Below are 22,559 nucleotides of genomic sequence, written 5' to 3'. Positions count from 1 at the left end.
TCAAACTGGTGCGCGTCCTGAAAGGCTAATGGATGCTCCCTAAGTTCGAAGCAAAATTTATCAGAATAAACAAATTCCATAAATATTTGAGTAGAGTTAGTAGCATAGAGGGATTTTTTAATGATAATAATTGTATAATTCCACTTTTGCTGTCCACGTTCAATAACATTCACTATTCGGTATACTTTTTAGACGAAATTAGAGCAGTAGTACTGTTTTGGTATTTTCTTTAATCGATCTCATGTTTTCGTGTGTAAAAATATGTCATTTGTGTAAAACTCAAGTCAAAAGTATTGAAAGTTCCAAGTAACGGAAACATTATTCATCTGGTCGGAAATAACAGCACATGCTATCTGTATCACTAGTAAAAAATCTGCATGAAATTTTGTAAGTTTCTGAAAAATCTGCATAATCTGTATCGTTTCCAAAAATCTGTAATATTTTTATACAGAATTATGTATGAAAAGCTGCGAGAAAATCTGCATGATTACAGAAAAATCTGTATATGTGGTAATCCTGTATACAATATCCATTATTTTACATAGATAGAGTGACTTTGGGTATTATCAGCAGGTTTGTTAACTCCGCCATGAGGGTTTTGTCGGCCACATTGCCTAAAACTTGCTCACACGGAAAAAAGAACACTTGTTCAAAACAATGAAACGTATGGTTGATTATCAAACAAAGTTATATTTCTATGTTCTTACTTAGTTACTTAGTTCTTACTTACAACTAATTACCATCCAAGTTACCATCATTCGATAAAACAACGTTAGAAACTTCATTTGACTCTACAAAATGAAGTGCACAATTGTCCTATAACTTTCAAACTGTTCGTCCAATCAAGTGAGTGTCAAAAAGAAAGTTGGTGGAATATACAAATGTGTTGGAATTAACATCACAACTAACTTACGAATAGGGCCCATTTTTTACATATTGAGAGAATCATGAAATTAACTTCCAAATATCTCTGAAACGGTTACTGTTAAGAAGATTATTATTGATCGCATTCCGATTCGAATTTTTTGGTAGGACCATCTTCTGGCATTGAAACATATTTTTTTATCAACCGAAAGCGATTTAAAAAAAAAACTCAAAGCTGCTATTAGAAAAACTTTCTTTTAATAATGTTTGCTCCATGTTTCTTTTGTCACCAAAACACCCGAGTTTCCTTCAAAATTACACACTAAAAAAATAACGTATTTTGGGAATTTGAGTTTTGTGTTAAAATATGATTTTTTATGAAAATGTGTGTACAAACAAAGCCCATTTGTTTCCTTACCATTCCTTTTCAGACACTTTCTCTCTAATACGAATGGTTTCCGAGTAACAGTTTTTCAAGAACATTCATGTCAAAAACATATAACAAAAAGTTTCTCTCCAAACCAAACGATATTTTCTCACGTCAAAACACTTAAACTGTTACGCTGAATTCGTTAGCATAGTTTCACCTGAAAACGAGATATTGAAGTTCTGCCGTTTACAGATTTCGCGTTGATTTGCTGTAAACTGGATTCACTTTTACACGACTTTTTCTACGCGGTTTTCCACAGTTTCGAAGTTGCGCTTAGTTCATTAGAGAAGTGTTTTCTTTCCTGTTAGCCTTTTCCGCAGGCCCTACAATTTCTACTAGAGAACACTGCAAAGCGCTGCAACACTACAAAATGAACTGTATGAAGCAGCTGTTTTGTTGGTGTGGATTCTTATTCAAATGGAATATCATCCAGCAACTATTCCGGATTTGAATTGGAGTGCAATAAAAGAATCCCAAAAAAATAGAAATCAGAAAGGTACCTGTGAAGCATGTGATTTGCAGCTATATATCCAGCTTATACAGTTTGTTTTGATAATAATGATTACATCGGACAAGCCATGTTGACATCCCAACAGATTTTTCTACTACAGCTTCTAGCTGTAATGATACCGCATAACGATAGCTTCAGAGCACTACTTGTTTGTAAATTTGGTAGATTAAAATTAAATGATAACAAGTTCTGTTACATTCTTCATAACAAATATGACGCCGTCCACAAATTACGTAACGCTCAATGGAGAGGGGGAAGTACAATCGAGCGATACGGTCAATACAAAAAATTTAGGACTTTTTATACAAAAAAAAGCGTAACGGAAGAGGAGGGGTTGTTAAAACATGATGATTTTAGCGTTGCGTTATAAATGAATGCTACCTATGTTAAACGTTTTGTTTTTATTCTTTTGGCTCGAATGGTCAATATCACAAAAATAATCAAACTTTTTCGCGTCAATACAAAAAAATCCAACAAATTTTGAAATTATTTTGTTACAAAAATTATTGCAAATATTATAATAAATCTGTTACGAAATTATGTTACAAGCAATTATTTTAATATGCATAATTTAACAAATGTTGTTATACGCCTGTTTGAATAAAAAATACAAGTTTTGTTATAGTTTTGTTTCTAAAATAAGAACAAATTTTGTTACAATTTTGTTATGGTCATTCATATATAAAAATCCTTACAACAAAATTATATCAAATTATGTTATTTCTAACAACGGTTGTTACAATTTTGTTATGATCTTGTTAGGTGCTTCTGGTCGGGATGCTTGCCACATGCGGGGAGGACACAACTCCGGACAACTTGGTCCAGAGAATGTGTAGGGATGAGATTAGCTGGAATGCCGTTTCAACGGCTATCACCCATATCGTCTGGGAGCTACAAAGGACGTGGCGCGTGGACTCGGAGAATGGCTAGTCCAGATGCAGTACAAGAGGTGGTCCAGGGGTTCGAAGTCGGCTTCGTAGGTCATACCGGTGCCCTGCGGTCGAGATCGACCCTTACAGCGATTAAGTGGCCGCGGAGAGGAAGTCCCGGTAGCGGTGCTGTCGTGGCGTCAGTCTACTGGGTTGGATCTGAGCCCGCGGTTGGAAAGGGGTCCCCGGCAAGGGTCGGGGTAGGTGAGACCCTGCTGTCTGCAACCTACGGATGCAGCTGATAAGGCCTGAAGGGTATTGATACCCTTGCCTTCAGCAGGTCAGATCGGGTTGCATGTGGGCATCAGTTCTTGATGTCCGCTCAGCAGTAGGGCGCGGGCGGGGTTGACCCTGCCCGCCTTCCGAGGACAAAGGGAGTGGCGAGGACCACTCGGGAAACTGGCTAAGCGCCAGCATGCTATCGTGATGGACTCTCCAGTGCGAGTCATCGATGTTCGTTGCTGCTAGGCTACGGCAGCTAACCTTGAGGGTGCGATATGCACTAGCCCCTCTCTGAAGCAATACCTTCTTGGTGGTTCCGGAGAGACGTAGGGTTTGGCGACCATAGGAATGTGTTTTAGTGGGTCGAGGAGAGAGTAGTCCTGGCTTCTACCGGCATTGTAGAAGACGGCCTCATCCCCACACTACCCTAACCTTCCTGTTAGGGCGTCTGATGAGCAGATTTATCCCCCTATGGTTTAGAAGGAAAAAAAAAAATACCTTACTGTTCACACCTCGCTGCTCAGTCTTCACTGCTTAGTTCTCACTCCTCACTTTTAATTTCTCACTCCGCATTCTGATCCTGATTTAATCTACCTATGATCGACTGATTTTATGATTGGATGAACATAGAGACATAAGTCGAAGATGCGTACTCATGCCCTAGCTAAAAACAATCATGCTCAAAGTTGAAGTTCGTATCTCTGGTACCGTGATTTCGGGTGAAATTGATCCACAAGAGGTCCATTTTTAACAAATAAAAATAACGCTTTAAACTTTAAACAATTTGTGGAAAATTACCATCATCTTGCTCAAGGATTTTTGAAAGATGAGTTTACATTTTTACAGCCAATTAGTTTCATATTTCGGTATTAAAGTCAATATTTTCCGGAACTGCGTGTTAGGCGATCTTCATAGACACTTCCAAACTTTTGTTACCGTAGTTGTATCACACATGTAATGAATATTCGAATGAATGTTTATAACTGCCAAGTGTTCGCTAAACCCAATTTCGTCATCAAAAGTTCTATAAATATTGTAATGTATGCATAAAACTGCACTTTTTCGGAAGTGCAATATTGATACACATAATTAGTGAAAAAGTTGCATACTTTTAGGCGTTTTCTTTCGATTTATTAAACTTTAAACTTAAATAATTAAAATTAAAATTAGTAAACTTGTAACAGTTTTGCATAGCTTTTTGCATTCTAGGGTGGTTAATTTAGATGGGAAAATAATTTCCAGCATTTACAAAGGCATTTCACTGACTGATCAATTTCACCCCGAAAGTAAAATTTTTGATTTTTTATTTAAAATGATATTTATTATAATAAAATGATTTGCTGTAAAAGTTTCAACCTCGTTTACTGATGAAAACCATGGTCGTACTTGTTTTAAAGCATTGAATTTAACCATATCGACAAACATTCAAAAATTAGACGCAAAAAACTGCGAAAAGTGATCAATTTCACCCGAAATCACGGTATCTCAGGAGTTGTCCCCCACGAGACTTAAAGTTCTCAAAAATTGCATGGGGTCACAAAAAGCATGATCGTTTTTCGACGAAATTATCCATTTTATTCTACTAAAATGGATAATATTAGGACCCTAAAGCGCCAAAACTATGCTCAGAATTGCGATATCTCTTTTAGTTCTTAGTTATTGACGAAAGAACATTTTAACATTTTTTTGAGATTCCAAAAGAAGTCTACCATATTTTGTCCGATAACTCAAAAAGAGATATCGCAATTTCCAGCACAGTTGTGGCCTTTTCATTCACATATTTTAGTAGAATGAAGTATCTTGTCGGAAAAATTTCATGTGTTTTGTGCCACATACAGTTTTAGAACTTTCATTTCTGACTCTTCTTTGCTCAATTTTCACTTCCCAGAAATTCAAATTCTTCACTGTTTACTTTTCAACGCTCACTCATCACTGTCTACTGCTCACTCACTTCTCACCCTTCAATTTCAGCTGTTTACTCCTCATTACCTACTTCTTATTCCTCAGTTGTTGCTCAACACTATTTACTTCACTGCTTTTTTCGAACAGTTTGTTTCACACTTTTTACTGTTCACTTCTTACTCTTCTCACTCCTAACCCTATACTCTTTGCTGCTGACTTTCACTACTCATTTATCATTACTTAACACACCTCACTACTCATTCTAGACAGCTCATTCCTCATTACTCACTTATCTGTACACTCCTCACTTTCCACTGCTCAATACTCAGTATTAACGGGTTACTCCTTTTACTCCCGCTGATCTCTTCACTGCTTGATGGCGCGCGTGCTGAAAGGTTAAGAAGGGTTTTTTTCAATCTAGTGTGCATTACAAATTGCTTCGTCATCCCGATTGCTCTCTATTTCGATGATCCCTTCAACTGTACAATAAATTAGAGCTGATTTTCTCCACGCAATAAACTGCAGACACTTTTATGATGATGATGATTGTGTATCCACCTTCAGCGCAAGGATTACCTGTGGACGCAGAAGGAAATGATCTACCTTCTACTCGATGGTTCGTTGTTGTAGGGTAGGCTAAATTCATTTGAGACTTTAATCGCAATACAACATGATGATTGTTATGACAAAAGCCTGACCACTCCACGAACATGAGCGGTGAGAAGTGAGGAGTGAGAGTTAAGCAGTGTAGAATGAGAAGTAAGAAGTAAGTGGTCAAGAATGTGCAGTAGCAAGTGTTAAGAAGTGAGAAATGAGTAGTGAAAGTGAGTAGCAAAGAGCAAGAAATTAGAAGAGAGAAATGAGTGAAGATAACAGTAAAGAGCGTGAAGTGGACTCTAAGGAATGAGCAGTGAGGTAGAGACGAGTGAAAATTGAGGAATAAGGAGTGAGTAATGAGGAGTGAGCAGATTAAATTGAGGGGTGATAGTAAGTGGGCAGTAGGTAGTGATCAGTGAGCATTTAAAAGTAAACAGTTAAAAAAGTCAGAAATCTTCTTCTTGTTCTTTATAGCTCTACGTCCCACTGGGACTTGGCCTGCCTCGCTTAAAGTTAGTGCTCTTTGAGCACTTCCACAGTTATTAATTGAAGGGCATTCTTTGCCTGCCATTGCATGAATTTGTATATTGTGGGGCAAGCACAATGATACACTATGCCCAGGGAGTCGGGAAAACTTTCCCTACCGGAACGGGAATCGAACCCGCCGTCTCCGGATTGGCGATCCATAGGCTTAACCACTAGGCTAACTGAAGACCCAAGTCTGAAATACTGCGAAGTGAAAGTGGGCAGCGAAGAGTCAGAAGTGAGAAGTAAGCATGGAAAAATCATAGAAAAAAACGGAAACAACTAGTCTTAACAGAGATATGTGAAAACTTTGCAGCAAGGGTCTATGACTGAGTAGTTGAGAGTGATCAGATAAAATTAAGATGTGAGAAGTAAGCAGTGATAAGTGAGCATTGAAAAGTAAACAGAGAGAAGTATGACAAGTATTTGAAGTGAAGTGAAAAGTTGACAGCGAAGTGTTAGAAGTGAGAAGTAAGCATGGAAAATTGGTTAAAAAAAAGAAAACATTTGTGTATAGCGCATAAGGATTTCTCAAACCCTATCTCCTCCTATAAACCCTTACGTAATTAATGAACAGCCTCTAACCAACACTCGGCCAGCGAACTTCCGAATCTCAGATGCATAATGTTTCTCAGGGATCTGAATGGAATGCTAAAAGTATACAGATGGTTTCAGGGCTGTTTCAAGGGGGTTTCAGAGACTTTTCAATGACACAGCGCAACAATTTTTGTCTCAAGAGCAAATTTATGTGTCTCTGACAGATTTTGGGCCACTCAATCCAAATCTGGGCTCAGATTTGCTCCAGCACGTCACATTTTGTGCTATACCTGAATTTATAGGGCAAAATAAATGCGATTTTGAGTTTTTTTTTACTACAAGCCATGGACATATTTTTTTAACCAACCAAAAGATAAATTGGTCAATTAACATCTAAATTAATGACTCTTGCAAAATAATTCTATTAACCACATCAACTTTGATAGATACCTACCTCAAAAATGCAAAAAGCACTACCACGAAATTGTTTAGAAATTGCTGATAAAATGTCTTAAAAAAGCGGCCGAAGAAATTTTCACAGAAACTGTCCAATATATTCCATGGTTAATTGCTGTAATATTTTCACGTGCATTGCAGTTGAAATTTACTGAACAAAAAAAAAACATTAGACATCTCCAGCGAAATTACTGAGGGAATTGCTGAAGAAATTATCAAAAGAATACCTCGTAGCCGTGCGGTTAGGGTCACCAAGCTTCTAATCGCACCATGCTATGGGGTGAGGGTTCGATTCTCGCTCCGGGCGATGAAACTTTTCGTGAAGATAGTTTCATCTCCGTATCCACTGGTGCATGCTCCGTGTGCCCCTTGTCTAGTGTTAAGTTTCATTCAGTCTGTGCAGCCTCTGGCTGAAGACGGTGTCCGCGTCTTTTTAAGAATGTGAGGAAAGTTTCCGAAAGATTTCCCAAAATAATTGCTGAAAAAAATGTCAAAAAAATCCAATGGAAGAAATTGTTACAGGCAACACCATATAAATTTGGAATAAAAACCGAAGGAAGTTCGAGAGGAGTTCACAAAAAAATCTCAATTAACTGCCGAAGCAATTTTTACAATAATGCACATTATGAAAAGGATTTCCCAAGGCATTTGTCTAAGAATTTTTGAAAAAATCTAAAGAAAAATTCCCATTTGATTGTCGAAGAGGTTCTTAAAAAATACCAAAGGTAAAACTGAAACAAACGTGAAACAATTTTACAAACAAATTCTCAAACAAATTAAACAATAAAATCGCAGAAAAATTTCCGAAGTATTTGCCGACCCCTTCGGCATGAAATAAACGATTGAATATTCAAAGAAGCTACCGAAGTAATAACAGAAACAAATACAAGGGTTGTGCCGAAGGAATTATCAAAAATCTGAAAAATATATAAGGAACTACAATTCCAGAAAAATCACCGGAAATATCAAGGAAGGAATACTTCAGGAAATTACATGATAATTTTCCCGGGTAGACCAGAATATCTAAATCATATCTCAAATCGAACACTTTTTGCAGTCATAGCTCGATGTGATTTTTATTAGTTATTCAAAATTCTAATGAATATCGCACGAATAGCTCAAACTGATATGATATCAGTTTTTGTTCTTGTCGAAATTGCTGAAAAATTCTACATAAGAACAAGTTTAGCTCTTCTGCACGAAATTGAACACATACACCCATAGAGATGGATCAATGTTAGTGAAATGCCATGTGCCCCTTTCTAAGCTGTGGAAACGAAGAACCGCATGCTCTTATTCCCATGTTATTTCCAACAGCGAGCCACAGTTGAGTGGTAAGCATCGCCGCTTGTGAATTCTAAGGTTGTAGGGTGCTGAGATTTGTTTTTATTTTTTTTATTCCAGAAAAAAGCGACAAATTCTGTCTGCTATTGTTTTGATCTTGTAATATCTTAATGAGTTATTATTAAGTAGTTCACTATATAATATTTTGCTATTATTTCTGTTCTTTTATCTCTTATATCAATCAAACCATTATTAGTTTTTGCTCTCCAGTAATTCAATCAATCATAACTGAATATGCTATTCATCAGATTTAGAACACTTGACTATCACGCCGAGGACCTGGGATCGAATCCCACTCCCGACATACTCACAAAATGTGGGTTTTCCTTTCGGAAGGGAAGTAAAACGTGGGTCCCGAGATGAACTAGCCTAGGGTTAAAAATCTCGTTAATACAGACAAAAAAAACCTACTCGGATTCCAACAAAAATAACAGTTGGAATTGTAATGAAAATGCTGAAAGAGTTTTCATATCTTATAACTGACGGAATTTTCTCAAAAATTACCGAATGAGTTTCCTGAAATTACCTTTGAAATTACCAATCAGAAGAAATCCCCGAAAAAATTACCGAAGGAATTGCTTGAGAAATTTCCAGTAGAATGTGAGCAGAATTTTCGAAGGATTTTCCACAATAATTGGCGAACATTAGGGGTGATACACAAATTATGTCTCGCAAAAATCGACCATTTTCAACCCCCCTCCCCCCTATGTCACACTGTTTGTATTGGACCTCATAATTTTTTGTATGAGTCGTCACGTTCTGTAAAACCCCCCTCCCCCCTATGAGCGTGACGTAATTTGTGTACGGCCCATTACTATAAAACAGCAATGTATTTCTCAAAAAAATGTAGAAGAAATTCTCAATGAAATTACCAAAGATATTAAAAATGTAAATCCGAAGGAGCTCCCGAAAGAATTTCCAAAAATCCAAATAAACTGCCGAAACAGTTTTAAAATAAGTACACATTGAAATTTAAGAATGATTTTCCACGGTATTGTTCTCTGAATTTCAGAGGAAATTTATTTAAAACAAATACGAAGGAATTCCCATTAAAATTGTTGAAGGAATTTCTTAAAGAAATTCCTTTATTACTGATAAAATCTTGAAATAATTGCGCTAACAAAACCCTAACCAAACTGCTAAGGAATTCGCAAAAATAAATCCAAAGTTGTTGTTTATTTTAAACGAGATTGCTCATTTGAAATAAACGATCGAATATTCAAAAAAACTTCTGATGGAATTACGATAAAAAAGAGGATTGTACCGAAAAAAGTAAAAAAAAAATCTCGAATATAAAAATGAAAATACAGAAGAACTACCGTTAATATCAAGGAAGGGATTCTTAAACAAATTATCTGATAAATTTCCGACAAAAATAACATAAGGAATTTTAATTTTAATTAATTTTCTCAAAATCCACCGTATGAATTTTTAAACAAATTGCCGAATGAGTTTTCAACGTTTTAGCACAAAAGTCTCAACGGACTCATACCAATAAGAATATCAAAGTATTTTTTTTTCAAGAAATCAACAAAGAATTTATTTGAAACATTACTAAAGAAACTTTCAGAAGAATTTTCGAATAAGTTTCCACAGTTTATGGCAATAGTTGAATGGAATATCTACTGAAATAGTCAAAGAAATCTCAGAGAAGTCTATAAAAACTGACAAAGAAACCTGCGCAGTCGACACTCCTTTGTGCCGTTTGTGTTACTTGGGTGACTGAGAGACGACGCGTCGTGGCAGAAATGTATTACTAGACACATGGAAATCAGTTAGCTAGATGCGAATATCGAAACGGAACATTCCACAAAAAGCTCAGCTTATTGGACGCAGTGGCTTATTTTCTCCAACAGCGGGGAAGAAAGAAAAAAAAACACTGCCTCATTCACTCATCAACTCATCATTTTTTTAAATTATTAACTGATGATATCACTCACAAACTCACTTAATCACTCATTTACTTACACATTAACGGAGTCACTCATGCATAATTCACTAACTTATGTACTCACTCGCTTGCTCATTCGCTAACTAGTTTTTTACCTCACTCTCCAAATCACCACATCACCCTTTATACCCTTTATCTACTCATTAACTTACTAACAATCTCATACTCACTAAATCACCAGCTTACTAATCCACTAAGTCACTTACAGGCTGACTCACTAGTTCACTCACTCATTGACTAGCTCACTCATTTTCTCCCATTCACCCTATAATTCACAGTTACTCACTAACTCACCCATTCACTCATACATGCACTCACTAGCAGGCTCACTCACTTATTGATTTACAAAACCACTAGCTCACCCATTAACTCACTAGGTCACTCGCTCACTCACTCAGTAACTGAGTAACATCACCAGCTAACCAAAAAATCTCTCATTTGCTTTGTAACTCATATTTTACGTGTTAACTCTCAAACTCCGAATTCACTCATTACTTCACTTACTCATTTACTTGCTCACTCATCTCATCTAATTCACGGGCTTTTCCACTTACTTACTAACTAATTAACTCACTTACTCATTCACTAATTCGATCATTTACTCACTCGGAAACTCATATATTGTCAATTGGTTCAGAATTGGCTGAGTTATAGCAGAAAAGTGCCCGAAATATGATCCCTGCCGAGATGGTTCCACTTCCCTACCCCTACTCATTTACTCCCACAGAACAGATTTCGCATACTTTTCAACCCAACAAGTTACTTGGAACAGTGTTTGGAACACCTGGCAAACGTTCGGCTCTTAAGTTTTGGTGAAAAACCCAGATTAATCCACCTAGTGGTGATAGTGCCTTTCTCGTCGAATATGTACTCATGAACTTTCCGTCGACGCACACTGGGGCAGGATTGAAAATACATGGAAAAAACCTCTAGCTCGTCGAGATGTCGAGATCGACACTTGGTGTCTTCAGAGAAAATATTTCTATGAACAAGGTCGATATTCTGAACGGTAGCATATTTTTCTTGCGTTATTCGCATAAAAGTCCTATAAGTCATTTTGGCCATCTTTCATTTTAGCGGTATGGTGTCTTCGGCAAAGTTGTTCGGCTATTTATGCTTAAAAAGTTTGCCGAAGACGTCAAATTTCCAAAGCCTACTGTTCTTGAGATATTGATCATTTTATAAAATACCTATCTAAAATCGAGTTTTTTCATTAAATTACGTTTGTAAACAAATTTAATGTCCGTTGTCGAGTTATAATAATGAAAAATACTAAAATAAAACATATATCAAAGAAATTAGTTGAAAAAAACAAAATATGCATTGATTTTTTATAGAAAGTTCCTGAAAATCACGCAAAATGTATATAAGACGTTCTTGCAGTCGGGCAAATTCGGGCAAGTTTTTTCATCGGCGATCACCTAAAAAATACATTAGCTTTCAGGTAAATTTTTTTCACCGACATGATATTTGATGATGTTTTTTAAATAGCGTTCAAAGTTTACTGGTTTGTGTGAATTAGTACAACATTTTTGCGAATATTTTACCATGTTGTATGATGCCAAGTGAACTAAGAGAAGTATAAATGCAATCTTATCACAGATTTAGTTATTTTTAAGCTTCAAACAAATCGTAAAACACAAAAATGTCCTAAACACGCCATTTAGCCTTGGTTTTATCATTATCTTATATAATCTTATTTAATAGAAATATTTTTTGTGTGTTCAATGATCTTAAAACTCACTTTTATTGGCGTTTAGGACATTTTTGTGTTTTACAATTTATTTGAAGCTTAAAAATAACTAAACCTGTGACTAGATTGCATTTATACTTCTTATGGTTCACTTGGCATCATACAACATGGTAAAATATCTGCAAAAATGTTGTACTAATTCACACAAAACAGTAAACTTTGAACGCTATTTAAAAAAAATCATCAAATATCATGTCGGTGAAAAAAATTTACATGAAAGCTTATGTATTTTTTAGGTGATCGCCGATGAAAAAACTTGCCCGAACTTGCCCGACTGCAAGAATGTCCTATATACATTTTGCGTGATTTTCAGGAACTTTTCATAAAAAATCAATTCATATTTTGTTTTTTCCAACTAATATCTTTGATATATGTTTTATTTTAGTATTTTTCATTATTATAACTCGAAAACGGACATTAAATTTGTTTACAAACGTAATTTAATGAAAAAACTCGATTTTAGATAGGTATTTTATAAAATGATTAATATCTCAAGAACAGTAGGCTTTGGAAATTTGACGTCTTCGGCAAACTTTTTTAGCATAAATAGCCGAACAACTTTGCCGAAGACACCATACCGCTAAAATGAAAGATGGCCAAAATGACTTATAGGACTTTTATGCGAATAACGCAAGAAAAATATGCTACCGTTCAGAATATCGACCTTGTTCATAGAAATATTTTCTCTGAAGACACCAAGTGTTGATCTCGACATCTCGACGAGCTAGAGGTTTTTTCCATGTATTTTCAATCCTGCCCCAGTGTGCGACGTTAGCCAAAATATTCCTGAATCCTGAAAACACTTCATATAGAAAACCAACAATTTTAACGAAGCCATAATCGATTTGTGAAACTTATTAATGGTACATATTCCGATGTTCAACAGCATAACAGAACTGAAAAATATCAGACCTCTCAACTGACTGCTTGACCACCTTAACCCTAGTTTTGTATTTCGGTCATTATGACTCCATTCCATGCACTACGGCAGCAGGGTGAGCGTCTTAACTTTATTCACAATCACAGATCACTTTGTGATCTTCGCCAATGTTCATTTCAGCACACTTTAGGTAACACGATTCATGTAAAATTTGACCTTCTCACTAGAAAAATGCAAAAAATGTAAATTTTCCATTCAAATTATGAGTAGTAATTTTTGAAGCCAAAGGAGATTGAAGATTGAAAAACTGTATAAGAAAATGTCCATAAATTACGTCACGCTTTTGGGGGGGGGGGGGTAGGGTGGTTTAAGCAAAGTGTAACGACCCATAAAAAAATTTCAGAGGTCCCATACAAAAAGTGAGACATATGGGGGGGAGGGGAGATTGAAAATTGTAGATTTTTGCGTGACGTAATTTATGGACGTTCCCTAAGGTGTTGATGCGATTGAAGTATATTTTTCCATAAAACGTTGATCCATCCTACTATACATTTAAACCATTGGAATCTGGAATGGTGGGGTTTGAAGAGATCGCTTTGGTCACGATTTTTTTTTGCATATAGCCACGATTTGATTTATCGCTTTGATCGCATTTATTTTGTTCACTTTTATAATTCCGCTATTTGATGTGCAGCTTGCATGGATTTTGTTAAATTTTACATTTGGCCACTTCCGGTGGGACACCTGGAACCGATTCCGGTTGTCTCGAATATGGTCTGAGTCTATGTTCTTGTCAACTGTTCATCGGGTTACCTAAATAGCTGAAAATTAATGTGACCTGAGGCTGTTTTCTTGCTAACCGTTAAGCAAATGTTTTAAAAAGGTACGATTTTATGTATCGCATGCATGATTTTGGTTTACTTCTATTAAATCATTTTCGATGGAACACCCGCAACCGATTCCGAAATATTATTATAAATTCTAAATGTGGCCTGAGACTATTTTCTTGTTGACCGTTCATCAGATATTATCAAAAATGCCGCTATGGTTTAGTTCTCTTCTATATTTTACCACTTCCGATGGGTTACTCGTCTCTGGGACACTATCGGTTCTTCCAAATATGGTCTGAGATTATTTGTTAGCTAGGTAACCATTTATCATGTTACTGCATAAGTCATTGATATGTTACATGTATTGGATCTCTTTTACATCTGACCATTTCTGGCGGGACACCCGGAATCGGTTCCGTAACATACTGATATGGCTTGTGTCTTGAAACTGTTCATCATGTTACCAGAAAGCCGTGATTTGAGCTATCGCATGCATGGGTTTGGTTTCACTTCCGGCCCAGAACCGGATGCGGGACACTACCGATAGTCTCTTAAATAGTCTGAGCCTATTTGCTTGCAAAAGTTTTTTTAGATTATCGAAAATGCCGCGCTTTGCTGTGTCGCATGCATGAGTTTGGTACAACTTTATATTTAGTCGCTTTCGGAGGGAAACTCGGAACTAGTTTCGGAACTACTGACAGTCTTAGCATACTTCCTTGATAATTATAACCGGTTATAACCGGTCATCAAGATGTCGGAAAAGCCGTGATTTGATGTGTCGCATGCAAAAGTTTTGCAAAAATTTGATATACAGCCTCTTCCGGAGGAACTCCCGAAATCGGTTCCGCAACACTACTGGTTCCAATATGGTCTGAGTATTTTTTATGCCAACCTTTCATTATCGAAAAAGCCGCGCTTTGATATGTCGCATGCATGGATTTGGTTCACTTTAATATTTGGCCACTTTCGGCGAGACACCCGCAACCGGTTCCGGAACACTACCGGTTCAGATATGGTCTGGTACTGTTTTATTGCTAACTGTTCATCAGATTATCCAAAATAACACAGTTTGATGTGTCGCATGTATGTGTTTGTTGCATTTTTATGTATTGCCCCTTCCAAGGGTACTGGTCCGGAATACCTAAATGGCCATAACTCCGGAACGGCTGGACCGATCCGAATTATTTTCAATAGGAAACAATGGGACCAGATTCCGCGTCGAATGAACCATCGGTCATCGATATCGGTTGAGGTCAACTGCCAAAAAGTAATGTGAGTTTTTGTACACATACACACATACACACACATACACACACACACACATACATACACAGACATCACCTCAATTCGTCGAGCTGAGTTGATTGGTATATGTGACTCGACCCTCCGAGCCTTCTATCAAAAAGTCATTTTTGGCGTGAACATATAGCGTTTCCACTGACAAAGGGTTATCGTTGGAATACTTTTTAAATTGACGTTGAAATTCTCAATGGAATTACCGAAGCAATTTCGAAAGAAACAAATTGCCAATGAAATTACCAAAAAAATTGCACAATTATAATCGTAAATGTCTAAGTAATTACTGTTTAAATTCCTCATGAAATTGCCGAAGAAATTCGCAAGAAAACCTATGATTTTCCAAAGAAATAAACGAAATAATTTAGGAAATTTCCATAAAATGACAATGGTATTTCAAATAAAATTTTCGGAAGATTCTATTAATATTGCCGAAAAATGCACAATGCATTTTCAAGTAGTCTTCGGAGGTAAATGCACAGAAATTGCAATAAGAATCTATAATGTAATTGACAAAGGAATTACCGAAAAAAATCTCAACGATATTACAGCTGAAATTCCTTATAAAATGGCCGAAAAAAAACATCCCAATGAAATTATAGAAGATATCCAAAGAATTACTGAGGGAACACGCAAACAATTTCCTATGAAATTAACGGAAAATTCACCACAACAAATTGCCGAAAGCATCATCTAAACAATTGCTAAAGTTCTCTATGAAAATGTTGAAGAATTGTCTAAAAAAATTGACGTCAAATTTTCGGTGAGAGTAAGCAGGCTAGCATAAATTCGTGCAGTTGACCATTGAAGGCACATTTTAAACCAACATAGATGTACATTGTTTATGTATTCGTAAAGCGGAAGCAAAATAACACTAATACATACATAAACGCATCTGAAACTGGTGTCACCCACACATTGCAGCTCGTCAATGTGTGGTCAACAAATCTGCTCGAATTATTATGAGTTGGGACGCTCTAACAATCAGGAGCACAAAGAGCTTCTACCACCGGTAACGTACGTTCGCTCATATTTCATGAGCGTTTCTTCACAAAAAATGCGCACTTTGTTATGGGGGATAGTTTTTCATCATTCCGAATGTTCTGTATTCTACGTGAGCATTTCGTACTCCGCCATTCAGTTACACTTGAAAAGGAAGCTCCCAGTACCTCTGCCCAAGAGATCAACGACGACGACGCAAAAAAAAACAATTTCAAGTTCGAGATTTTTTTCCACCCTGCACAAATTCTCCCCGAGCAACAACCAACGGAACAATGCATAATGAATGCCATCCAAACGATTTCTCTTTGGGGAGATATTTGGAATTCCCTCGCCTCGAAAAAGTGTGGAAAGTAAGGGAGCGGACGACGACACTTGATTGAAAATGAAACAAATGAAGGACTCCGACATGTACAATGAATGGGGCGAATCGTTCGACTCTGGAAATAAAAAAAAAACGCAAACAACCAGAACGGGAAAGGGATTTTAATTCCATTTCCATTGGTATTAATGGAAACGTACTTTTCTTATTGGTCCCTTCGGGAGCGACCGGTACACTCGGTCGGAGTCAGAGCCCGCTCTCTCTCTGGAGGAAAATTGATTGCGGACTTTGGATTCCCTCAGAAGGTAGCAAATTAATTTGAGGAATTTCAATAAATTGAGTAATTGTAGCAACTTCCAAATGGATACGATTCCAGGGAAAAGAATTTGATGTGTTCGGGTGGAGCTTCGAGTATCAAGCGGAAAACTGGAGATTGTTGAGGAAATTCCAGCACAGGGGAGTTCTTGGGGGTAGGTAGTGATTGAAAAATAAATTCCAAATGCGCCGGGGAGAGGGAAAGTTCCGTGCTTCCAATAGTTTGGTTTGATAGTATTGCAATTGCTTTGTTCTATTGGTGCCCAGATGATAAACGCTTCCGCAGAAACGTATGAGCATAACAATCTCTTCATATCAAAATATTTTGGATTCTTGGTTGTAATATTAAAATGCAGCTTCTACGAAGATAAAAATGTGTTCATATTGATGCAAAAGGAACGCTTATTTTCCATTAACTGAATTCAAAGACAAGCCCTTGAGAAGATTTATTGGAATGGTTTTGACAGGATTTTTTGACACGATTTCGAAATCCTTTTAAAGGGAAGTCAGTTTGGTTTTCTATTTCTCAGAATCGCTATGTGTCCTGTGGCTTAATTGGTTAAAGCGCCTGTCTTACGAATACAGAGTCGTGAGTTCAAATCCCACCTGAATGCGATTTTTTTTTCAAATTTCCTCTCTAATTCGCCAATAAATCAGCATTCTGTGTCTTCCAATTATCAAATTTTTCTCAGTTCAATGTCAGGATTCTTAAGAACGTCAGATTAAATTTCCTTTCCAAGATTCTGAGAGAATCCATCTCTGTAATTTTGAGTGAATCACTTGAAATGAATCTAAAAGATTATCGTCCCAAATTATTCAGGGTTTTAGTATTCAAATAATTTCAATGTAAACTAATGGGCACTATGTTTCATTCATTTTTCTTCTTCCTTTCCCCCAAAACAGTCGCTCCTCGCTGCAAACCGGGAACCGAGCAGCAAACGATCGGCTCGCTCAGCATGCAATCGCAGGTCGTCAAGTGCGAGGTGGATGCCGATCCTCCGGATGGAGTACGCTTCAGTTGGACGTACAACAGTACCCGGAACGTTTCGCCGGTGTTGAACTCGCGCATCAACTCCCACGGACTGGTTAGCACCATGAACTACCTGCCGCAGATCGATGCCGAACTGGTGACGCTGCAGTGTTGGGCCTCGAACAGCGTCGGCCGGCAGATGATGCCCTGTTTGTTCCATATACTGCCAGCAAGTGAGTGATACCGAAATAGTTCCTTTTATTCCTCTTCTTTCATTATACATATACAATCTCATTCCCTAGAAACCCCGGATGCACCACGGAACTGCGAGCTGCACAACGACACCGAACTGGAGGTGGTCTGCCAAGCCGGTAGCGACGGTGGCCTGGCGCAGCACTTCCTGATGGAGGTCATTGGGGGCGCTCCGCCACCCATGTTCAGCCTCGACTACACCCGAAGCCCACCGACCGAGATCGATAACGAAATCTCCACCATGAACGATCAGGTGAGTGTTGTTTGGTTGGGTAGAAATCTGCTTCGTCATATATGCGCCAATTCCCGTCTAATCAGACAGTATTTAAAAGTTGTCTGCTCAAAAGAACTTTTAACACATGGTTTGATTTAAAATGCCAATAATTTGACTGACTTTGTTTTATAAACCCCTGCAATCAAATCATAACTGTTGACTACTATGTACCTTAGTGACACTCAGAAGGTGTGCCGGAAATAAAATTCATGTTGTGCCTGAAATAGACATGGACTTGATGGTAAGAGAATTCGAGGGACAATTAAGGCAGTAAAGAAATAGTAGCTCTTTAATATTTTTTACATGATGTGGAAGCTGATTTATACCAAATTGGCCATAAGGCATAAAGCAAGGTACAAGAATAAGCTCTATAATTATTAGTCGGTGCTTAGCTAGACGGGAATTAGATAAATACCAAATAATAAAGTTTTCTATACTGTTATGTATATCTCTGGATTCAAATTAAATTTGGAACATTTATCTATCTATATTTAAAAAATGGATTGTAGGACGAATGGTCATAAGCCAGAAGGTCGAAGGTCAAAAGGTCAACGATCAAAAAGATCGAAGGGACAAAAAAATGAAGGGTCAAAAGAACGAAGGTAAAAAACATCTAGGACAAAACGTCGAAAAACAGAAGGTAGAAGTCTGCAGCTAGTAATCAAACTACAAGGACAAAATGCCAAATATACCCTGTTGAACGCCGGAGTTGATGGTCGAGCTCAGAGCCGAGGCGCAATAACTTAGTTGTGTAATCACTAGAACGATTATCGACCGAACGGATGTTGTTGAATTTCTTCTCTTAATTGACGAGCACACACAGGTTGAAGTTCAGATATGTTTATTCACTTATGGTCAAATAATGTTCTCTATTTACATAATTACAATGCACTAAAATCACTTGCGCCCACTACCGGTCTGTGGGCGGGAAATTCGTAGCACGTCCGCGACGGGCACAGCAATAGCTGAGCCAAATGGACCTTACAGATTGGCGGTCAACTGTGTACTGCTGATTTGAGATTTAATAGTACGGCAGCTATTCTATATTCAGGACGGTGAAAGATGTGCGAGAGGGGGGGATGTATAGGCACATCTGCCGTAAAACAATGCTGTTTGTCTAGCAACATTCGATAGTGTTTACGAAATAGCGTGGAAACTGATCGGAATACAAATGTTTACGTTGAGGCTATTGTGCTGGTGAAGAGTCGATGGTGTACCGACGCATTCTCTCAGAGCTACCTGAAGAGCTCTGATACTACACAGTCGGCGAGAGAAAATATTGCTCGCACTATGGGAACGGGCGAGTGGCCAACATATCGGACTTTCACGTTTTGGCGTCAACATACCCCTTCGACCTTTCGACCCTCTATCTTTTCAACCTTTTGTCCTAGTTATTTTTTGTATGGACTTTTGCACATTTTGACCCTCGGGATTTTTTACCCCTCGATCTTTTGGCCGAGTTTATTTTTTATTTCGACCTTCTGTCATTTCGACCTTCTGACATTTCGACCTTTTGTAATAGATATGAAATTTGCATGCAAAACATAGTCAGCTATCATAGCATAGAAATTTCAGAACGATTTGTTTAAGAATCTCTACGAGAATTCATGAATTCCTGGAAGGATTTCAGAAGCAAGCCTTGTTGATTTTCTAAAAGGGCTCCAGGGAGAGTTTTTGGAGAAAGCTTTGACGAAATTTCTGATTTTTTTTTTATTCTTTTTTTTGTGAATTTTAACTTAAGCTAATTTTTCACAGATATTTCTGAAGAATTTGTTAATTTTTAAATTTCTGAAGAAATTGCTGGTATAGAGGAATTTATGGAGGATTCCGTGAAAGATTTTCCGAGAGAACCCACGGTGGAATTTCTGAATGAATCCATGAAAAAATGCTTAGGTAGACCATGCAATGTTTTCTAGAGGAGTATTGAGGATTACAAACAAAAAAATCGGGAAGAATTTCTGGAGAAAACATAAATGGATAAATGCATGAAGGAATTCTTGAAGAAATTATTGAACCTAACCATGGGAGAATTTAATTTGGAATACCATGATTTTTTTAGAAGAATCTATGGAAATTGTTCTAAAAACTGTTAGAGCATGTTTCAATTTTGGAAAATCCTTGGAAGGTTTCCTTAAGGTATTCATGAATATATTCTGAAGCAATCCATAGAGGAATTTTTGAAAAAAAAAACACTGGCAGATTTTCTGTAGATATTCCAGTAAAAATTCTTAAGAAACACTTGAAATGTTTGTAATGGAATGCTTGGAGAAATTTTTATGAAAATCTTCAGACTATTTCCCAAGCAACACACTTGTTATAATAGAGTTACGACAGCGCAAGTTTTGGTTGTATAGAAGTTTATTTTACGTAATTCTAACATAGTGTTGAAATAACGTAAAATAAACTTCTATACAACCAAAACTTGCGCTGTCGTAACTTTTATATAACATGTGTGTTGCTTGGGTTTTTAAATAATTCCTGGAAAACTACTTGAAAGATTGTCTGGATGATTTTCTGATGAAACTTCTGTGATTTAAAAAAAATCATGGAGGAATTTCTGAAAAAAATCTTAGAGGGCTTTTTAAAGAAATCTTTTGAGAATTATTGGAGGATTAATCTAGAATAATTTCTTAAGGACTCCCTAAGAATATTTCATAGGTAGATTTCTGAAGCAATCTGCACTTGAAGAGTACTTCGTGAAGTTTCTGGGCGAGTAACTAGTGGAATTTTTAAAGAAATCCCTGGAGAAATTTTTAAGGCATATTTCTGCAGATTATTCCGTATTTTTTTTTAAAACAATCCGTGAACAAATTACTGTGGGAATTCCAAGAGCAATCTATGGAGAAATTACCAAACGAATCCCTGGAGGAATTTACGATGGAAATTATAGAAAAACTCACGGAAGATTGTTTTTTTTTAAACGCTGAAAAACTTTATTTACTAGGTTTAATCACCGCATGACTTTATCATAATTAATTTTAATTGGCTTTTTTCGGTGATATTAATACTACTCGAAGTAAGAGGGAGTAAGGAAAGTAATGAAAGAATACGGTGGATAGATACGCAAGCGAGCGATAAGAGAAATTGAACAGAAATTGAAATTAACAGAGGGCCATTGTTGAGCAACACAATCACAACGACGATCTTCTTGCCATGCGTTCTCGAGTTGAACGGCTAGGTAATAGTATCGCTCGCTTGCGTATCTATCCACCGTTTTCTTTCATTACTTTCCTTACCCCCTCTTACTTCGAGTAGTATTAATATCACTGAAAAAGCCAATTAAAATTAATTATGATATCTGAAAAACTTTATTTAAAAAATCTTGAAAAAAAAAATCAGAAGAAAAATATTTAGAGTTACCTCCGAAGAATTTGTGAAGAAAGTCGTGCAACACATTAAAAAAAAATCTATAAGAATAGTCAGTGGAATTTCCTAATAAATCTCTGGAAGAACTTCGGAAATAATTTCCGAAGGTTGTTGATAGCAAGGGGAATTTTTGAAAGCGTTCTTGAAAGCATTCGTGTAAAGGTTTTGTAAAGGAATTCCTGAGGAGATTTCTGGAAAAATTCTTGGAGAAATTACTGGTGGAGTAAATTGAAAGAAAAAAAATATGGAAATTTGCATATATTTTCGACGACATTTGTGAAGAATTGTCTGACCAAATGAATTCCTGGGGTAATTCAGATAGATTTTTTAAAAGTAAAACGCACTGAAGAGTTTTTTTAAATTATCTCTGAAAAAAATTTAAAGAAATCCCTGCAAGAATTTCTGAATAATTATCAAGAGATATTTTAGTGAAATTCCTGAAACAATTTACGGAAGAAAATCTGTGAGGAACTTCTGTCAGAATAGCTAGTGGAATTCCTGGGGGAATTGCCAAAAATATTTTTGAAAGTTATTCCTATATGACAATTCTTATCAAGGTGTTCGTACAGGAATTCCTGTGGAAATTTCTGGAGGAATGCTTGGAAAAAATTTCAAAAACGTCCCTAGTGGAATTACTGAAAAAAAAAACTGGAAAAAATTTTACTGACCTGCAAGATGGATTTTCGATGACATCTGTGAAGGGTTGTCTTAAGGAATCCTTGAAGGAATTTTTGAAAGATTTGATAAAATAAAACACGCAAAAGATTTATTTGAAGAAATCTCTGATTTTTTTTCCAAGAAAAACCTAGCACGATTTCTAGAGCTATTTCCGAGGTATGTCTGATGCTATTTATGGAGGAATTTCTGAGGCAATCTATGCAACACACCCAAAAGAATCTGTGAGGAATTTCTGTCAGAATAGCTAATTGAATTTCCTACTAAATCCCTGGAGGAATTTCTAGAAATATTTCTGAAGATTAATCCTGCTTGAACCCAAGGAATTTTTGGAAGCATTCGTGAAGTTATTCCTGTGG

General features: G+C 36.8%; 1 protein-coding gene across 4 annotated transcripts in view; it reads left to right on the top strand.

Annotated features, from left to right (window-relative positions):
• Window positions 1-22,559, top strand: part of LOC109406630 (uncharacterized) — a 688,592-nt gene that overhangs the window by 586,808 nt on the left and 79,225 nt on the right. For all 4 annotated transcript variants that reach the window (XM_062847228.1, XM_062847227.1, XM_062847225.1 and 1 more), the window contains 2 exons: window positions 17,567-17,866; window positions 17,936-18,138. In XM_062847228.1, coding sequence (XP_062703212.1) covers window positions 17,567-17,866; window positions 17,936-18,138 — 503 coding nt within the window. The remainder of the gene's footprint in view (window positions 1-17,566; window positions 17,867-17,935; window positions 18,139-22,559) is intronic.

Source organism: Aedes albopictus, chromosome 1 (assembly GCF_035046485.1).
Source record: "Aedes albopictus strain Foshan chromosome 1, AalbF5, whole genome shotgun sequence".
Taxonomy (NCBI): domain Eukaryota; kingdom Metazoa; phylum Arthropoda; class Insecta; order Diptera; family Culicidae; genus Aedes; species Aedes albopictus.
The sequence above is the reverse complement of the archived record's forward strand: the minus strand, read 5'-3'. Positions and strand labels throughout refer to the sequence as shown.